The following is a 20737-nucleotide window of genomic DNA, read 5'->3' on the forward strand; positions in this document are numbered from 1 at the left end:
ATTAAAAAATTTTTTTAACATATACACACATATAAAACATTTTATTTGAATCAAACCCACTTAAATAAATATCCGATACCTGAAAATTTCCAATCAAACGATGTTCCACATGTTTGAAGCTCAATCACTTCATCGTTAGAACAAAAAGTCGTATAAACTATACAAATTTTCGTTGTATTTTCAGTTTGGGTTGCCCTATAAACCGATAATTGTTTCGGTGGTTTATTTATCGTCGTATAGAAAAAGTTCCATTTCATTTCCACATAATTACACAAAATATTTATTGATTTCGTTCGCATAAAACAGCGCCGCCTCTTTAAACGACAATTTCTCTGCCGCCACGACGTTTGCCTTCACTCTGTTCTGGTCCATGAAGTTATCCAACTTGAATCGACATCTCAACTTCATTGGTTGGAAGAACTTCTGTATCAGCTTCTGTCGGATGTAATTCTCTTCATCCTCGTGACCATTAATGTCGTTCACCCAATCATTTGCATTTTTCCCAACAAACAAATTTCCAATGTTATCATCGCCTAAGATGGACATAAACATAGCGCCAGTGTGATCTTGCACTTTAATCGAGAAGTTGAATCGTGGCTTTGGTTCATTGATCAAATTTGTACATCTTTCGCAGTAATAATTCGTTCCTTGTAATGTTAATCCTTTATATTTACATTCCGGGTTCGGACATGCATTATAATACAACTTTCGCTGAGTATTAATATCTGTATATAATATGAATAGGTCATAATATTCGCTTTTGTTGTTTTGGGTTCCAATTCCATTACTATTTATTTGTGATAAATATATTAATGAGTTGATGTTATAATTCGATATTGATATCGATGGCAAATTCATTAAATTGTTCTCTCCAAGACTTCGGATATAATCTTTTAGGATCATTGCCTCCGGAATTTTCGGATTAATTCGATAAAATGAATTACAGATTAATGAGCGTCGACCATAATCGGAAATTTTGGCATCTTTAAAGCTAATAATGAAGTTCCCTTCGTTTGGAAACAAAAGTGCGTCTTCTTCCCATAGAGAAATATCGCATTTGACACCGGAGTTGTCACAGATAATTAATGTCCGACGTTTAAATGTCTTTTGTGTCCGTGAACTAACAATTTCTGTGATTGGTTCGATCGAAATAACATAACATAAGATGTCTACAAGGGATTTGGCTGGTAATGTTCCAATTGTGTTTAATGGAATGAAATGATAAGTCAATAAACCAATACTATTATCATCTGATAATGATTCTATTTTGGTTCGCTTATCAAACATTATTTCATAATCACTATTAGTGGTATTAAATCGATTATTTTTACTTTTGATGATCCCATCACTAATTTTATAGACACAATCTTGTTGAATTATTGGGTCAAACTTAGTTGCTTGTTCCCCAAAAAATGTTCCACGTATTTCATACCCAAATTTGTCTTTGAGGATTACACTGAATAAACGGCCGTCGTCTTGTCGCGGATTTGAATACTTTACAACGGAATTACGCAAAACAACTCGAACTTTGATGCTCCATGTTAAGAGATATGGATGAAGCATGTTGACGGGTATAAACCTTTCGTTAGATTCTAGTTCAGCTTGGGTACGTTGTGTTTCACGTTCAATTATATCTGATGGAATTGTACATGGACCTTCTTGTGAACTAGGAGTTAAGGAACTATGTTGGGTTGGGGAAATGGATTTTGCAAATTGACTATCAATTCTTTGTGAGTTTTGAGCATTTTTAAATTCTGATACATTTCCAATTGCTGATGAAAGATCAGAGATTTTAGTAAGTGAGGTTATAATTAATATCTTTCGATCTAAAGTTGGGTTAAGAATATATTCGTTAATTCTAACAAGAGAATTATTTTTGATTTCATTTTCTTGAATTAATCGATTTAATTGAATACTAAGTCGAGTATTAGCATAATAATAGCTATCTGAAAGTGTGATTCTATATTTGATTGAACGATTTTCATCACCGCCAAGTTTTTTGATTTGAATTATTTGTAAAACCGGATTTTTTGGTTGTTGTTCTTTGTCTTCTGTACAATACATTTTCTTAAGGGTTCCAGGAATCAATTGCTCATTATCATTTGACTCCATTCGTCAATGAAGAATTCTATCGTTCGAGCAACTTCCCTCAAATAAACGGCCGAATATGTAAATCATACAAATTCCTGAATTGTTTCCATTCGGCTTTTTTGGACTTTAATTCTAAATTTTGCAATTGTTTCCCATTTCTTTCTTTCATTTTCTGTTTGTATTAATTTATTCTTAAGCTTATGCTTTTTTGCTTGATATAATTCCAAGATTTTCTTAGTGTTTTCATTGTCTTTTGCTTGAATTTGTATATAAAGAATGAGTTTTTGAAACCTTTTTGTAAGTTTCAAATTCTTTTCTTGTTCAATATTTAATTCTTCTTTAAGTCTTTCAACTTGCGAATTTTGTTCAATGATTTTTATTTCATTATGTTTGAAATCAGTTTTAAGTTTTATTAATTCATTTTTTTCTTCTTGTTCGTTTTGTTGAAATTGAATAATTTGATTTTGTAATTCTTCAGTATTTATTTTCTGTTGGTTTATAATGTTTTTAAGTTTTTTATTTTCTTCAATTAAGTTTTTTATTAAATTTCTTTTTTCTTTATTCTTTTGATTTGATATATTTAATTGATTTTGAATATCATTCACATTATTCTTTCCATTAATTTGTTTATCTTTATTCGTTTCATTTTCTTTTAATAACTTTAAATCATTTTGAAGATTTTTATTCGTTTCTGTTTCTTTTTGCAGATGATTTGTAATATTTTCAAGATTTTTGTGATCTTGTTTTGCATTTAAAACAAAACCTGAATTTAAAAGTTCAAATAAATATAAATCTTTTGAATCATAAAAATAATTTAATGCTTTAAGTGCTTCTTTTGTAGCATTAATATTTTGAGAATGAGTCAAAACATGAACAAGTAAAACAATAAATTGAGTTTGTAATAAAATGTGTTTAAATTTTAATTCCCAATTCTTAAAATATTTAATTAATTCTTGAATAATTCTAAATAAACATACAGATATAAATGAATCATTGTTTTCAATATATCTTAAAAATGATGTAAATATAACATCTTCATTTTCTGATACATAATTTAAAGTCTCTAAATGCATTTTATTATTTTCAATAATCATCAAGATTATAATTAAAATTGATTCATTTTGAATTAATTTTTCTTTAGGAGAAACGAATAATGATTTAAACAAATCATTAATAAGTTCAACATCATTAATATCTTTAAATAAATTATCAGAATTGTTATTTAATGTTTGCAAAAATACACAACCACATTGCATTACAAAATCAGAATTTGTTAAAACAAATTTTCTTATTAATGAATTAAGATATTTTGTAGATTGTATTATATCAGAAAACATTCCATGAAATTGATTCATTTCATTTAACATTTTAAGAATTAAATATGTTTTAATATCATTTGCCTTTAGAATAGACATTAAGATTGAAGTGATTTCTTCTTCTTTTGGTTTTCTTTTTTGATATAATTCTATTAATGATTCTGTTATCAAATATGGCATTGGTATAAATAGATCATCTTCAAAAAGACAATTTATTAATTGATTTAATATTATATCAAAATTATCTTTGATTGGATAAAGTGAAATAAAAGCAGAAATTGACGATATACGAATATAAATATCATCTGATTTTGTTAATGTTATCAATATTTGCTTTAATTTAGAGTTTAATGGATTCATTTTGAAATATGAATTTGAAATTGAACTATTATGATTAATGCCTGCAATGATTGCTGAAAACCATGCTGAAAGTTGTGGATTTTGAAGAAGTTCAATAGCACAATTTAAAAAGGTTTGAATAGAGTCTGTTGAAGTCAAAAATAAAAATGGTGAATGTGAGATTATTGTAATTAATTTGAGGAAAGGAAGTAATTTTGTTGGGCTCATTTCCTTGACTGAAGAAACATCTTGAAACACAAGCGAAAACATGCAATTTAAATTGGTTTCATGTGAAATAATATTGTGAATAATTGGATGATTGATACAAATTTTATATAGAAATGTTGATATTTCTGATGACGTATCTAAGATCATATTGGAATACATGTATTCACATAAATAATGCACAAGCTTTTTGAAAATTTCCTGATTTTCTAAAATTTCATTAATTAAATCTGAATCAATTTCACAAGATTGAAGAAATTGATTAATTACATTTTTTGTTGTTTGTAGGTCAAGGTTGTTTCCTGAAAGCATTTGGCAAACAGCAGTAAGATTTGATTTCATCTAAAATTTACTGTACGTTAACACAGCTCTATTTTTTCATTTACAAATTTCTCATAAAAAAGAAGCGAGCCACTATTCGAAAATGCTCTAACAGTGCCTCAACTACTTCGTTGCCAATACAGGATCTTTATTTTCAGATAGTCAAGTCATTATTAATTTCAATCATTGATGAAATTGGAAAATTAAGGAACATTGTATAAAGGGATTCATGACGCAATGTTTAAAAATCCATATAAAACGATTTTAAACATGGATGTGGGGAAAGTCAGAAATCCTTGAATAATTAACCGCCCGCATATGACGATCAATTTATTCTCAATTCCCAAATTGGGCGAAGATGGATATTCTGATTTTAATAGTCACATTAATTCTACTCGGGCTTGGTTCATTTGTCCTATATTCATTCTTTGTAAAGAAACCAAAGCCAGTTGAAAAAGAGGAAAATAAAGAGATAAAGCAAGAAAAAGAGAAAAATCAAAAGCCACCAAAATCTCAAAAACAAGCAAAGAACATACAACAAAAGAAACAAAGGGGTACTGAGATTCTTCCTACCGCTGAAAAGGTCATTAATCTTGGAAATAGCACACCTTCATGTTTAGCATTTGATCCAAAACTTCCCTACTTTATTGTTCCAACTCAAAATCGTCAAATTTTACTTTACTCAAACTCTGTAATTGAAAAAGGCGGCAGTCCAACTCAACGATATCAATTTAAAGATGATAAAATTATTGATTGTTCGATCTGCAATCCTGATAAGAAACCACAAATTGTTTTAGCATTAGATCGTTCAAGAAAAGTTGTTTCATTTTACTATGACCCAAAAAGTTCAAAACTTCAAAATGGAGATTACAACATTGAAAACGCAGGACAATTAACAGTCGACAAAATTGCAGCAGCACCCGATGGCTCTTTTGTTTCTGTCTTATCCGACGAGACAAACATTCGACTTTTCCATCAAAATGGAAGTTCTCTTTATGGCAAGAATACATCTCAAATGCACAACTATGAAATTGGCGTTTCTTACAACTCTGAATTTGTTGCCGTCTCTTCTTACACTTCTGAAATTGTTGTTTATGGAGTAGAACGTGATCGCTCCGAAAATCCAAATAAAGTTCTTAAAGCCTTTACCTTTTCTGGTCATTCGAACAGTATCAACACCATTGATTTCCATCCAAAGAGTCTTTTAATTGCTTCTGGAAGTAAAGATTGCAAATATAATGTTTGGCTTGCTCCAGATCGTTGGAGGGAAGGAGACATTGCACGCTTACAGTGGTCAGGAAATGTTGGCGAGCCTATTTCAATCATCCGTATCAACCCAGTTGATAACACGCTCGCTATAATCACTGAGAGTGGAAAACTTTTGTTCTGCAGAAAGGATGAAGTTGTCAAAACCGTCGAAACCCCTCATGATCATAAGGTTTCGCTTATGCGCTGGTCACCAGACGGAAAATGGGTATTAGTTGCATCTCTCACATCTTCATTCATTTATGCTTACTCAAATCCACAGTAAACAAATTTTCAGAAATTATTTTTACTTTTACATTGCGATTAAGTTAATATTTAAATATGGTGAATTTATATTTTAATTTCATTAATATATCAGTATTTTAGGATTTAAGAAAAAAATCCATTAAGTTTATAATATCAAATAATTGAGAAGGTATTTTTATAATATATGAAAAATTTGGTTTGGTTTCATTATGAATAAAGTTCATATTTGATCTGTTTTCTTCGCTCACACTGCTTTGTCCATTTACTATAATTTCCTTAATATGCTTTAAGTTTATGACATACCCAACTTGAAATATCAAATACAATTTTTATAATTTTATATTTACTAAATTAATGAAAAATTTATTCGAACATTGTTATATTTTAATATTGCATTATAGCAAATAAACCAAAATATTCAAGCTTAATGAAAATATATCAATATTTTAGGTCTCAAGAAAAAATCAATTAAAATTTAGTTTGTTTTCATTATGAATAAGGTTCATTTTTTGATGTGCTTTCTTTGCTTACACTGCTTTGTCCACTTATGTTAATTTTTTGAATATTAAAAACAACTTTTATAATTTTATATTTACTAAATTAATCGCATTATCACTTATTTTTATATCTGATTCATAAATTTTTCTTCTTTAAAATCTTCGGCAAATGGATCTTCTTTGATATCGGACATTGTCGAACAGTTACCGATTGTATCAATTTCGAGCGCATCGCCTTCACTGTGATTTGTTTCTTGTTCCATTTCGTTCGTTTTCTTGTTTCTCAATCGAACCAATAATACAACTAACAATGATATGATAACAATTACTACAATTGTTACGCACACTGAAATGATAATAACTTTCGTTTGTGACTCATTCGGCTGCGAATCACTGACATAAAAAAGTGTATAAAAATTCGAATAATAAATATAAATCGTCGAATACGAAATTACAACATACTCATAGAATATGAAAGAAGTGTGAAAATATGCAAACAATGAATCAATGTATGAAATCGTGTATGTGCCTGTGAGCGTTGAATAATAAATAGTTAATGTTTGTGTATGCAATATTGAACGTGTTAAAATAAATGAATTAGAAAATGTAATTATACCTGAAGCCGAAACACTTGTCGTATCTGACGTAAATATTGTGTCTGATGCATTAAATGTATTCGATTGCGAAAATGTATTTGACTCTGTATATGTATTCGACTGTGCGAATGTGCATGTTCTTATTGGCGAACATCCATCAATTACTTCTGTGCTTATATATAAATTACCGAAAGTTCCTTCAATGTAATTATTTAACACCATAACAGATGTTGCTGATATATTATAAAAAGCATTTTCTCCAAAACTTGGCTCTTTTGTTCCATAAAAATAAATACATTTTAAACTCATGCAAAATGCAAATGCATAATTCCCAATTTCTTTCACATTATTTCCAATGATAACAGTTTCCAAATTAGAACAGTTATAAAAAGCTGAAATTCCAATCGATGTAACTGAGTCAGGAATTGTGATGTTGGATAATTTGGAACATAATGCAAATGCAGAACCACCAATTTCTTGAACATTATTACCAATGATAACAGTTTCCAAATTGGAGCAATTAGAAAAAGATGAAATTCCAATCGATGTAACTGAGTCAGGAATTGTGATGTTGGACAATTTTATGCATGACGCAAATGCAGAACCTCCAATTTCTATCAAATTATTTCCAATGATAACAGTTTCCAAATTATAACAATTTGAAAAAGCCGAACCCCCAATCGATGTAACTGCGTCTCCAATGCGGACATATTCCAAAAGCGGCCATTCACTGAATTCGCCAGATGAAATTGTAACATTACCCAAAATAATTACATGAATGACAGAATCTGAATATTCATTTGTAAAATCACTTTCATTATATATTAAAAGTGTTCCATTACCATCGTATTTTGATGTTGATAAGGAAATTAATATAACAATAAAAGGAAATATTTTGTTATTTGAGTTTTTTGTTTTGTGATTTATTCTTATGAAAAATGGAAATGTTTTATGAAGCATTAAAAAGAAAAATAATAAAAACATTAATGTGAAGAAGTGTTTGATGAGTGTTATATTGAGATGATAGAATATGTATGAATCATTTGGAAAATCATACGATTCTAAATGAAACAAAAATGGATAAATTGATGAGCATAGCTGCAAAATTAGTGAAGAATTGATAGAAGAATTTAAGTTAAAGTAATAAAAATTATATGATAATTCTGAAAAAATGGATGAAATTACTTCAAAATCATCACCCGTACGATATAAACATATCATAGAGAGGTAATTGAATTCTTTGGATGTTGGAAAAATATGAGTTTTGTTTTTTTGAACATTTAAAAATGAATAATTATCATGAAAAAATTTAGGAGTAACACATGTATTACAAAAGTGGCACAAGGACGTCGGAAACATGAAGTAAATAAGGAAAATGGTAAACATTTGGGTTCCTGAAAATAAGGTTTAAATAAATCAGTCAAAAGCAAAATCTAATGATTGTCAGATGGAAATTGTGATTGTGCATAAGATAAAATGGTTTAAATGAGCTTTTTTTAGTTTGGGAACATAAAAAACATTGGACAAAGCACTCTCATTATAGCAAGGTGATAATATTGAAAGTTTTCTATAAAACAGCTCTATTTTGCAATCTGAAAATATTCATTGAACCAGAAGATAACTGTAAGAAACATTTTGGGTATCGTACGTTATCTTTTGATCGTCGCCAACTAACAACCGCTATCTAAACCACACAATGATCGACGATAAAAAGTGTCAAATAAAATCAAATTTATTTTCTCAAGTAAAATTGTTCTCCATTATAACTTTTAATTCACTTTCTCTAATGCCGTTTTTGGTATTAATGCTACACATTCATTTACGTCCTTACATAAGAAACAATCTCCTTCTTCGCCTACTCCCACCACCAAGTCGCCGCACTTTGCTTTCAAGTGTGTTCTTGGTCCTTCGGTATAATCCCTTTTCAGCTTATAAATTGCTTTTCCTTGTTTAACATCGTCAGGATATAATTGCTCCGGTTTAAGTAAATGTGTTATAGCTGGGTTAATATATATCATCTGGTATTTAGGATCGGCTTCAGCTGATGGCATAAAACTAAAATCTTTGAGCTTGTTGACATCTTCATTAATTGGAACATGATGTATTGCTGTAAAGAATTCAGCTTTGCCTTCGGAGAGCTTAGTGGCGACCTTCTTTAGCGTTTCGGCAAGGTTTAGGATGAATTGTTGCATTTTGTCAGATCGCCACATTTCAAGATCTTCATATTCAGTAAGGATTTGTTCCATTTTAAGAGAGGTTTCGGCTGTGACTGATTCTAATGCAGCATGGGATTCAAGAGCTGTCTTTTTGGCTTTGACAAATACATCTACTAATTTCTTATTTCCTTTGTTTCGAGCTGATTCACCTGATTGGACATAAGCTTTATAGTCTTTGTCATACTTATTTCGTGCTTCTGTGTATGTATCAAGTGCCTTTTGATATGTGTCGAGGATTTCAGTAAACTTAGTATCATATTCATGCAAATCATGCTCAAGCTTTTGTGTTGCTTCTTCCTTAAGAATGGTGCTTGTAAAGGTAAAGGCAGGAATTTGTGCTAAGGAGGTTGAAGCAATATGTGGAAATGCTTTACCAAGTTCAGTTAAAACGCCATTTGGATCAAGAGTTATATGTGGACCCTTTTGAGATGCTTGTTTTTTTTCTGCTTTTGGAGAATATTCAGCTGTGAATTGAGTTAATTGTGTAATCATTTCTTCAAGGTTTCCAGTAAAATGATTGAAAAATTCAATCATTTTCTGGTAGATGCCAAGTGTTTCAGCCTTGGTTTCCCTTAAAACATCGATTAGCTCGGGATATGTTTTAAATGATGCTGCTGCCATAAGGAAAATTATTTGTAAAGTACACAATATTCAATACTTTTTGATAGTTTCAAATTGTCAATGCGGTTAGAGCTGTAAGGAGTGTTAAATAACCCCATTTTATCTGGTTTTTAATGAAAGCAATTTATGTACATATATAATACATTAATAACATTTATCCCGCAAATGTATGAAACTTAAATTCAGTAATATTTATTGAATAGAAATGTTTATTATGTTTTGAATTCTTTATAAAATTAAAATGGTCAGGAAAATCAAAATATTTAAAAATTTATCAATTTTTATCAAATGAAAATTACTATTTCTTATTCTGAATCATTCGAAATATTGTTTGAAAAATAATATTAATATTCTGTTTATTAAATAAGACTTGTATCATATATGAACAACAATATTATCTTCCTTGAAATCTTTAGCAAACGGATCTTCTTCAATATTATTCTTCGAAAAATCAATAGAAAAATTGTTCGTTTCAAGTACATTTTCTATTTCTTCATTATAATTCGATTCTTCGTAATTTTTTATTCTTTTGTTTCGAAGTCGAATTAATATTATAACAAGTATTGAAACAACAATAATTACTCCAAGCATTACTCCAATAATAATATAAATATATGTACTGTCTTCTTCATTCTTTTCATGCTGTTCATAAAAAATATAAAAATCTGAATAATATGTAAAATGCTTGGAATAAATAACAACTGTATAATCATAAAATATAATTGATGTTGGAATATATGTAAATGTTGAATTAATATTCGTAAGAACAAATGAATTGAAATATGAAATATAAATACTTAATGTTTGTGTAAATGATAAAATATATGTTAATGAATATGAATGTGTTAAAGTTACATAAGATGAATATGTTTCTGTAAATGTGATATATGATGAAAATGTATTCGATTTAGTAAATGTATTTGATTTAGCGAATGTACTACTTTGTGTAAATGTTTGTGTTTTAGGAAGACACTCATCGATTGTTGCTTTGGTAACGTTTAAATCTCCGAATGTTTCATTTTGATACGCTTCATTTACCATAACTGTTGTGGCTAAAACATCATTAAAACAATTACTCCCAAAATCTGGAGAAGTATCACCATAAAAATAAATACATTTCAGTGATAAACAAGAAGAAAATGCAGTACCACTAATATATTCCACATTTTCTCCAATGATAATTGTTTCTAATTGTTTACATCTATCAAAAGTTCTTAATGGAATCTCTATAATAGTCTTTGGAATTACGAAACTTGTAAATACACAATCACAGAATGCAACCATCTCAATTCTATTTACATTAGTTCCAAATGAAATTGATAATAAATTTGTGCATGAATAAAATGCATATGATTCGATTGAAGTAACTGATTCTGGAATTTGAAATGCTTCGCCATTTTTTCCATTTGGATAACTGATGAGTTTTGTAATTTTTTTATCATATATAACACCATCATTTTCATAATTAGAGAAATATTGATTTTCTTCAGGTATTTTTAAGTGTTGAAGACTATTACAGCGAATAAATGGATTATATGATATTGAAGAAAGTGTGGTTGGAATTATAACATCTTTAAGATTATTACAATATTGAAATAGAAAAGATCCCAATGTTTGAACACCTTCTCCTAAAAATACACTTTGAAGAGAAGTACATCTAATAAAAACATTTTGTCCAACTGTTGTGAGAGGACTTTTAATTGTTACATTCTGTAATGAAGAACAAGATTCAAATACATATTCTCCAATATTTGTAATATTTCTACCAAATGAAATATTTTCTAATTTATCACAATAAGAAAATGCATATGATCCAATTGAAGTTACAGTGTCACTAATCACAGCTGTAATCAATGAACTCCATTGAGAAAAAGCACGATTTGGAATTGAAGTTATTCCATATGATATGTTAACATGCTTCGTATTACTTTGATAATCATCTGTAAATTCACTCGAATTAGTGATAGTTAATGTTAATGTTTCATTATCAAAAAATTGTATTGAATGAGAAAAAAAGAAAATAAATATAATGAACATAAATTTTACATTCGTTTTCACTTTGATATGATGTTTAATTAAGTCATATTTTGTCAATATATAAATTATGAATATTAATATCAATGAAAATATATAAAAAAACAAAGATGAAAAAAGAAAAGATAAATATTTTCTCAATTGTTTGAAATAAACAAGTAATTTTTGCGAACTAAAACTCTTAACAGAATGAAAAATATATGATTCTTGAAAAAATACATCTAAGTAGATATGACAGAAAATTTTTTTTTGCATGCTTATGTTGGCAATATGAGAATTTTCTTTTGTTATATTTTGTGTAAAATTGTATGTATACTTATAAGAATAATCTCTAATTGTCATTTGCAATGTTACCAACATGAAAGTTCCCAACATTTTATGGGAAATATAAACACGTCACTTATTCAAAACAATCAAATAAACGGCTTCAAATTGATGGTTTGATCAAACTTTTTGATAGAACGATAAAAACAACCAATCCCATTTTCAGATGATTTACAGTTAAAACTAACCCTTTGACAGGCCGATTAAACATTCAAAAATATTGCCAATCAATTTTACTATTAGAGGATATAACTAACCACAAGGAAGCAAGTGCAACTTTTTTATATCATTATCAGCATCAAGCACAGCTATAACCATGAAGTGGAGACTCATATGACCATTACCAGTACACCTTCACTTTAAACCGTCATGAATAAACGTACATTTTATTTTTCTGGATTTTGTAATTTTACATCAAAAGTGACAATGTAATAAATTATCAGTTCAGTTTAATGCAATATCCAATGAATCAACACAAAGACTACAAAAACATACAAACACATAACAAACCATCAAACTCCGCAATACGTCTGAACATTGAACATGTCACACTTACTTCTATTTTCCTTTTAACGATTTATATATCAGAAAATTATTTACTCACTTACACATTATTTCACTGCTGTAATGATCTCTTTATAATGTTCACGTACGGGGTCATGTTTGCGTACTTCTCGAGCTGCTCGAGGTATCTTTCTATTCCGTAGTTCCTCAGCACTGCTACGCTCTTTCTGTGCACGCTGAGCGTTGCCAGTGCAGAGAGGCTCGGCAATGTGTAGTCGCTTACCTGCGCCACGAGCTGTATCATGTACGGGACGTACAGCAGGAAGTCCTCCACGAAGCACGTCCGCGAGATCAAGTCGATGAGTGTCAACGACGTCTTCACTGCGACTCCGCTGTTTAGCATTGGGACCTTCTTCAAGTAGCTTTGGAAGAACTGCGCGTCGCTTAACGACTCGTAAAACTTCGGGTTCACTTTCCCGATCTTAAATACGATTTGTATCACCATTTCGATTGACTCTACTTGATTCATTTCGACGATTTCGGTCAACAATTGACATATTCCATTTGATTTCGAGATCGGTTCAATGTTATCATTTTCACATAATAATAAACATAAAATCCCAATTCGATGTTGTAATGGTATTGTAGTTTCGTTCCAAGGGAAGTTAACTAATCCTTGTTGTATACGCTTATCTCTGCATATGTAATTGTAGATGATATATATTGATTCTTGACGTGTTGATAATAATGATATTAATGCGTTAATTAATTCGTCATTAACAAATGAAGAATCTTGTTGACGTAATAAATATGAAATTACGTAATCTTGAAGTTGTCGATTTTGTAAATGTTGGACTAATATATTGATTGGTATTAATGTATTAGTATCAAAGAAATCACAGATAAAACTATACGCATTCTTAACAATTTCAATGTCTTCAGATTCTAATAATTTGATCATAATAGGTATAACATATTCAAGTCGATATTGCGCAAATTGGGGATATTGTTGACATAAATAATGTAACGATTGACATAACTCAATACCTGCAAATAATAATTGTTCCGAATTAGAGATAATATAATCAGCGACTTCCCAATTATTTGAAACTTTATCAAAAACTATTAAACTATTCGATAAGATTCGAACTAATGGTCGTGAATATGTTGATAAATATGGATTAATCTTCTTAAGTAATTTGGTGTCTATAGCTTGTGGTATCTTTGATGTTGTATATAATAAAATCTTCATTGTAATTAATGCAAATAAATGATTAAATGATAACTTGGTATATATACCACTATCAACAAATTCTTGTAAGATGTGGTCGTCTTGTCGTATAAGCTTGTTTAACTCGGTTAATATGAGAACCATCGTCTGATCAGGAATAGTACGCTTCTTGAAGAGAGGCTCTATCGTACGGAAGAAAAGTGACGCATTGTCGACGGTTGTGATGCCGATAAGAAGTTTGAATTTGCTCTCAAAATCGGGTGAAGTCGGATCAGGCAACTTGTCGAAGTACGATGTAGGATCAAGTAACGCTTGCTGCGCTTCACGCCTCATGTGACGTCGTTGTTGTGTGGTAAAGTTACTTTCATCATCTGGCGATATTTGTTTCTTCTTATGCGCAATTTTGGCGGCTTGACTAGAAAGTGGTGCTGGCCTTTCTTTGGGTTTCTCTTTACTTGATGACGCTGGCGTTGGTTTAAAGTCATTGTTAAGAAAGAGATCAATATCATTGACATTTGTTCCAGGAAACATAACTTTCTTATGCGTAAAGCGCCTGAGAATTTGCGAAAATGTTAGACGCTTGGTTGGATCAGCTTGCCATAAATCTTCAATAAATTGGGAAAATTGTTTGGGAGTATCAGATGGAAATTGTGGTCGAAGATTTTGCTTGGTAACAGCTGCTCCAATTTCTAACCCACTTAAACCATGGAATGGTGTGGTCTCAGTGAGCATTTCCCAGAGTAAAATTCCGAATGAATAAACATCAACTTTGTTGTCATATTTGCCTCCAACAAACAATTCTGGCGCCATCCAATGAGGGCTTCCAACTTCCTTTGTCATAAATTGAGCTTCGTCACTTTCATCTCTTGATAATCCAAAATCACCAATCATTGGAACATAGTTCCTATTTAAAAGAACATTTGACGACTTTAGATTTCTATGCATGATTCCTTTTTGATGAAGATATGCCATTCCATTTGCAATTCCGATGGCAATTTTTGTTTTCATTGTTGGTGTTAATTTTGTATGCTTTTTCTGACGTAAAGCAGCATAGAGACTTCCATTTTCTGCAAATTCCGTAACAATTGCATAAGGGAATTTAGATGTCCATCCCATGAAAGGAAGAATGTTTGGATGATCGAGACGAACAAGAACTTCAAGCTCTCTACAGAATTGCTTAAGATGTTTTCCCTCAAGTTTTCGTAAGATAAGTTTCTTGATAGCACAAATTTTTCCAGTAGGTGAATGAAATGCATAGATAACCTCTCCACTTGGTCCTGCACCAAGTGTCTTACCAAGGCGAAAATCACTTAGCTTTACAATGTATTTGGAGAGTGATGAAGAAACATGTGCTGATATGCTCATTGGTTATATTCGAATAATCACAAATCGCTAATATTTCTGAGGATTCAATATGCGAAATTGAATTTTCTTAAGAAATATTGAAAAACACGAAAAAGTTGCACTTTTTAAATAATGAACGCTAAAGATTAACCCATGAAAAAAGTCAATCATAAGTCATTAATTTTCGAAAAAATGGAGGAACACATAACTGGGATTTTTTGGAGGCATTCACTGACATGAATATACAAACTTCAAAAAAATGACCATTTGGAAAAATTACCTTCTTTTAGATTAAAAACAAAATCAAAATTGATTCACATCGACACATAATAAAAAAAAAATCAAAATCCATATTAGTTTGTTGTTGAATATTTAAACTCAGTGATAAAAATGGAAAAAAAGGTTTTATTGAAAATTCAGGCCAAAAGACCGCAAACATATTCAATACCATAACGAAAAAATAATTAAAACGGCGAATTATTAAAAGGACAATAAACGGTCGTATATGAGCAAAATTTGATTTCATTTAGAGCAAAATCTTACGAAGCTCAATATAAAAGAACTTTTTTTTTAAAAAAAACAGATCAATTAGAAATCTATTTACCGCCATAGTAACATCTTGTATACAAAATGTCTGCCAAAATTAAAAAAAATATATTTAATAGTTAATAAACAAAAGAACTTAATGCCTCCATATCAGTGTTTTTTTGTTGTGTTTGGAAAGATATTTCATCTATTTTCATATTTTCATCAATAGTAATTATTCCGCCATAATTCTTAAGATTTTTCTCATAATTAGATGCACTAAATACTGTCAACACACGCCCATTTTGGCAGTACTCGAATCCGAGTTTCTTAGTTTGATGCGCTCGAATTATCATTTTGATTCCATTAGCCTTAAAAAATTCTTCTGTAGCAGCAATACCAAACATTGACCCAATGTTCCTGTCAGTAGATTCAATGTATTCACAGTTTTCATCAATAGGATCGTTCCATAACAATTCGCAGATTGGACCTGTATTTGGGATATCGATGAACCTGTTTAATCGAGAAATCGCTTCAATGGTTGCTGCTTGGCTTGTGATGCCGCCGTGTACACAGAAAATCTCATTGTTGATGACAGCAGCAAGAGGAATGGAATTAAATAGAGATTCAAAAGATTGATATAAGGATTCAGAACCATACTTGCGGAGAACTTCGTTGCGAAAACCATAGACTTCTGTAATTGACATTGATTCATGATTGCCACGGATCATGAAAAATGAATCTTTATACATGATCTTGAGTATACAAATAACCATTAAAACCTCAACACTTTGATCCCCACGGTCAACATAGTCGCCAAGAAAAAGATATCGAGTGATTGGTGGTGATCCTGATGTTTTTAATATTTCATGTAAATCACTAAGTTTTCCATGTATGTCCCCACACAAAACAAGAGGAGGAAATATTTTAAGGACATTTGGTTCGCTATGAAATATTTTGGTTGCCTCGTCAATGATGAATTTGACTTCAGTCGAGGTTGGTTGCTTTCCATTCAAAAAATCATCAATCATTTGTGAATAAAGACTATTCGTATTGATATTTGTAATGAGGGGTGTTGATGTATGCAATTTTAATGGATATTTGAGTCGACCGTTTATTTGCTGCAATTTTAAAAAACAAAAATTAATGAAAAATGAAGCAGCAAACTGCGGCAACTTGACAAAGAAACCCGGGAAAAGTTCCAAAGTGGTACCACAAATCATATTTCCAAATTTTAAAATTAACATTATGAAATTTCTCCTCAATCAATTCTTTGGTGATAAACCATGTGAAATATATATACCATTGAGGCTTCATCCTCAGTTTTATATTGGTCCAATACTTTTATAAAAGTCCATTGAAAATGACAATTACAATTTAGCAAAAGTGTTACTTCTTAACTCGATTTGGTAAATTTTTTTCTTATTTCACTACACCTCCAATAAATTTGGGACTATGAACTTTTAGGATCTATTATCTTTTCTTCAAATACTTGAACACCAAGCATCAAATACTTTAACTTTCAACCAAAATTTATCGCCTACATGATATAATGGAAAAAGTATATGTACATTAAACTTTAATGCGAATTTTTGTTTTGGTTAGATCTTGACTTCAATTATCAGTGCGGAATTTTCATGTATTCATTAATCTATAAGCAAAATTAAACTGCCTGTATTTATACAAATTGTTGATGTCCTTATCTGCTGTTATATTCTTATCTGTTGCATATTGCACAATGTAAATTGATTGGCAAAATATATATGCTAAGATTTGCATAAGATATTCTTAGCATCAAAAAAATACATAAACGAACACCACATCCATTTTATTTTTTTTAAGTATAAATGAAATCAAAAATCATTTTGTTCATAAAGAAATTTTCTATCAACTTCTTGCACTCTTGCTCGCAATAACATATTTTTTCCTTTCGAAAATTGAATTTGATTTTTCAAATATATTTTTTATTGGTCTTGACTTTTACAATATACAGCAAGAAATAAAAGGAATGAATATTCATTAGATACATTTCAGCTTTAATTGGTAATATTTCTATTCGTTTTTTTGTTGATGATGCTTTAGCATCCACTTTGTTATCACCTCTTATCTTTTTAGACAAAAATTACACAGATTTTCTCCACAACAAATCAAGCAGTTTTTTTTTTGTTAATTTCTTTTTTTATCAATACCATTTTCCGTTGAATTATCATTTCATAAACGAAACAATTTAAGCTTCTTAATTCCTTTTTTATTTTCATTACTCATCTGTAGTCTTTCCATATATTCACAAACGCCACAGTTATGCCATATATCTTTTTTGGAATTAATTTAATTAATTTCATATTTGGTCCAACACCTACAATACTTCACAAAGCATTACTTCTTTTATCACAGCTATTTCTAACCTTAATTCTTTACTCTATATTCCCCAGATTTCTTACACCTTTACACGAATTCATTCTTCGTGATCCTATTGATATATCCAGCGACATAATAACTCCCAAGCGCATTGGGCTTTTATTTGATTACTATGCATATGGTGATAACGTCCGACTGTTTTTTGTTTTCGTATTAATAAACAATAAACATCCACACATTGCGCCTTTTATATACGCGACAATTGTATCACTTGTTTGTCCACAGTGCACTAATGGTGTACGAGGACAGGAAATAATTATTTTCAATGTGTACACATTCTTGACACTGGTTGTGCAGTTGGCAGCAACAAGAAGTAAACGAGCAATAATGATAATGATTGTAATGGCATTAGTGGAAAGTAACCCACAAATCGGAGAAATAGAAAGAAAAATATTGTAAATAAAATTTATTTTCGTGTTATTGTTTGATATAATGAAAATCTCAAATAAGTTTGATCAAATTCCATCTTATCTTTTGTTTTTATCTTAATGTCTAATAACAGCAATAAATTATAATCCGTTAACAAACGATAGACAAATTCAACGATTGTGAAAACAGAAAAAATTATCGTCACTTTGAAAGTTCTATCGTTTTCACCAAGGAATCATGAAAAGAACAATAAATCTAATTTATTTTATTTCTTTGTCATCTCCTCCAATAGATCTGCAACTTCAACAAGTGACTTCAGTACGTACGTTGGCTTGTCTCTTTCTTCTGCCCTTTCCGCATCTTCGGCAGTATCCACTCCCGACAGTACAAGTACTGATCTTGCGCCATGTTGTGCCGCAAACGCAATGTCTGTCACAATGCGGTCGCCAACCATCATCACGTCGTCCTTAGAGACGTTGAGTGTTGTGAGTACTGTTTCGAACATTGGATCTTCAGGTTTACCGATTACAATAGCACCTTTGTGTGACGCTGTCTCGAATGTTCGAACCATTGAACCGCTGCCAGGAATGAGGACGTTGTGAGGCATTGGAAAATTAGGATCGGGATTAGTGCCAATAAGTGGACACTTATAATTCTTGATAATATTCATGCCACGCTTGATCTCTTCAAATGTACATGTGTCTGATTTGGATACAACAACGGCATCGACTGGAATGATATCAGAATCTGTTTCGATATTATGAACTTCGATGTCGTGAAGACGAAGCTCATCCATGAGACCTGGAAAACCAGAAACAAAGACTTTGGATATGTTATGTGAATTTAAATATTTGGCTGTGGCAAAACCAGACGAAAAAATGTCATCAACTGTAAAACCTTCCAAACCCATATTTTCCATAAATGATAGATATTTGGAACGAGTCTTTGAGCAATTGTTTGTAACTAAAACAAGACGAATTCCAAGTTTACGAATACGATTAAGTGAGTTAATGGCACCTTCTATTGGAGTACCATCAATCCAAATAACGCCATCTCCATCAAGAAGTAAAACTTTCGGAGGATTCATAAAACTATTTTCAAACAGAGATTGTGAATTTTTCTATTTACTGACATTTGATATAAAAATTCTGGAAACCAGATGATAAAAATCAATAAAATTATGTAAATGTTTAAAAAAAACTGCAAAAAGTAAATATAAGTATTGCATAAATTATCCTTCTTGTTCAAGAAGTAATTTAACTATTTCTGTATAACCTTTTGAAGATGCAATCGTAAGTGCTGTATAAAATAATTTAAATAATTTCCAAATATTATTTTGAAATACTATAAAATTATAAATAAATTTCAAATAAAAAGAATAAATTTCTTTAGCATTAATATCAATTCCTTCTTGTTCAAGAAGTAATTTAACTATTTCTATATAACCTTTTGAAGATGCTATCATAAGTGCTGTATTAAATATTTTAAATAATTTCCAAATATTATTTTGAAATACTATAAAATTATAAATAAATTTCAAATAAAAAGAATAAATATTTTTAGCATTAATATCAATTCCTTCTTGTTCAAGAAGTAATTTAACTATTTCTATATAACCTTTTGAAGATGCTATCATAAGTGCTGTATTAAATATTTTAAATAATTTCCAAATATTATTTTGAAATATCAATTTATTAAAATAAATTTCAAATAAAAAGAATAAATATTTTTAGCATTAACATCAATTCCTTCTTGTTCAAGAAGTAATTTAACTATTTCTATATAACCTTTTGAAGATGCCTTCATAAGTGCTGTATAAAATATTTTAAATGATTTCCAATTATTATTTAGAAATTTTAAATTATTAAAATAAATTCCAAACAAAACAAACTAATATCTGCTGAGTTAATATCCACTCCTCCTCGTTCAAGAAGTAATTTAACTATTTCTATCTGAGCTTCTTCAGATGCATTAACAAGTGCTGTATCAAATAATTTAAATGATTTCCAAATATTATTTTGAAATAACAAATTATTAAAATAAATTATAAATAAAGCAATTAAATATCTCTAGCATTAACATCAATTCCTTCTTGTTCAAGAAGTAGTTTAACTATTTCTCGATGACCTTCTTTAGATGCATAAATAAGCGCTGTATAAAATAATATAAATGATTTCCAAATATTATTTAGGATCCAAAAATTATTAAAATAAATATGGAATAAAGCAAATAAATGTTTTTAGCATTAACATCT

General features: G+C 30.0%; 6 protein-coding genes across 6 annotated transcripts; 1 reads left to right on the forward strand and 5 right to left on the reverse strand.

Moving 5' to 3' along the window:
* Positions 1-267: 267 nt before the first annotated feature.
* GO595_006726 (DNA replication factor A subunit Ssb1) lies at positions 268-2064 on the reverse strand (the record flags this gene model as incomplete). Its single annotated transcript, XM_067920111.1, has 1 exon — positions 268-2064. The coding sequence occupies one exon, from the start codon at positions 2062-2064 to the stop codon at positions 268-270; it is 1797 nt and encodes a 598-aa protein (XP_067773154.1).
* A 2586-nt stretch (positions 2065-4650) lies between these two features.
* GO595_006727 (transducin beta-like protein 2) lies at positions 4651-5823 on the forward strand (the record flags this gene model as incomplete). Its single annotated transcript, XM_067920112.1, has 1 exon — positions 4651-5823. The coding sequence occupies one exon, from the start codon at positions 4651-4653 to the stop codon at positions 5821-5823; it is 1173 nt and encodes a 390-aa protein (XP_067773155.1).
* A 2843-nt stretch (positions 5824-8666) lies between these two features.
* GO595_006728 (SH3 domain containing protein) lies at positions 8667-9734 on the reverse strand (the record flags this gene model as incomplete). Its single annotated transcript, XM_067920113.1, has 1 exon — positions 8667-9734. One exon carries the CDS (start codon positions 9732-9734, stop codon positions 8667-8669), a length of 1068 nt encoding a protein of 355 aa, XP_067773156.1.
* A 2974-nt stretch (positions 9735-12708) lies between these two features.
* GO595_006729 (TKL family protein kinase) lies at positions 12709-15192 on the reverse strand (the record flags this gene model as incomplete). The annotated part of the gene is made up of 1 exon (XM_067920114.1): positions 12709-15192. One exon carries the CDS (start codon positions 15190-15192, stop codon positions 12709-12711), a length of 2484 nt encoding a protein of 827 aa, XP_067773157.1.
* Positions 15193-15836: 644 nt separating this feature from the next.
* GO595_006730 (serine/threonine-protein phosphatase PP2A-2 catalytic subunit-like) lies at positions 15837-16727 on the reverse strand (the record flags this gene model as incomplete). Its single annotated transcript, XM_067920115.1, has 1 exon — positions 15837-16727. The coding sequence occupies one exon, from the start codon at positions 16725-16727 to the stop codon at positions 15837-15839; it is 891 nt and encodes a 296-aa protein (XP_067773158.1).
* Positions 16728-18748: 2021 nt separating this feature from the next.
* On the reverse strand, positions 18749-19570 carry GO595_006731 (haloacid dehalogenase-like hydrolase family protein; the record flags this gene model as incomplete). Its single annotated transcript, XM_067920116.1, has 1 exon — positions 18749-19570. The coding sequence occupies one exon, from the start codon at positions 19568-19570 to the stop codon at positions 18749-18751; it is 822 nt and encodes a 273-aa protein (XP_067773159.1).
* Between the last annotated feature and the right edge of the window lie 1167 nt (positions 19571-20737).

Source organism: Histomonas meleagridis (assembly GCF_020186115.1).
Source record: "Histomonas meleagridis strain 2922-C6/04-10x chromosome Unknown contig_46, whole genome shotgun sequence".
NCBI classification, from domain to species: domain Eukaryota; phylum Parabasalia; order Tritrichomonadida; family Dientamoebidae; genus Histomonas; species Histomonas meleagridis.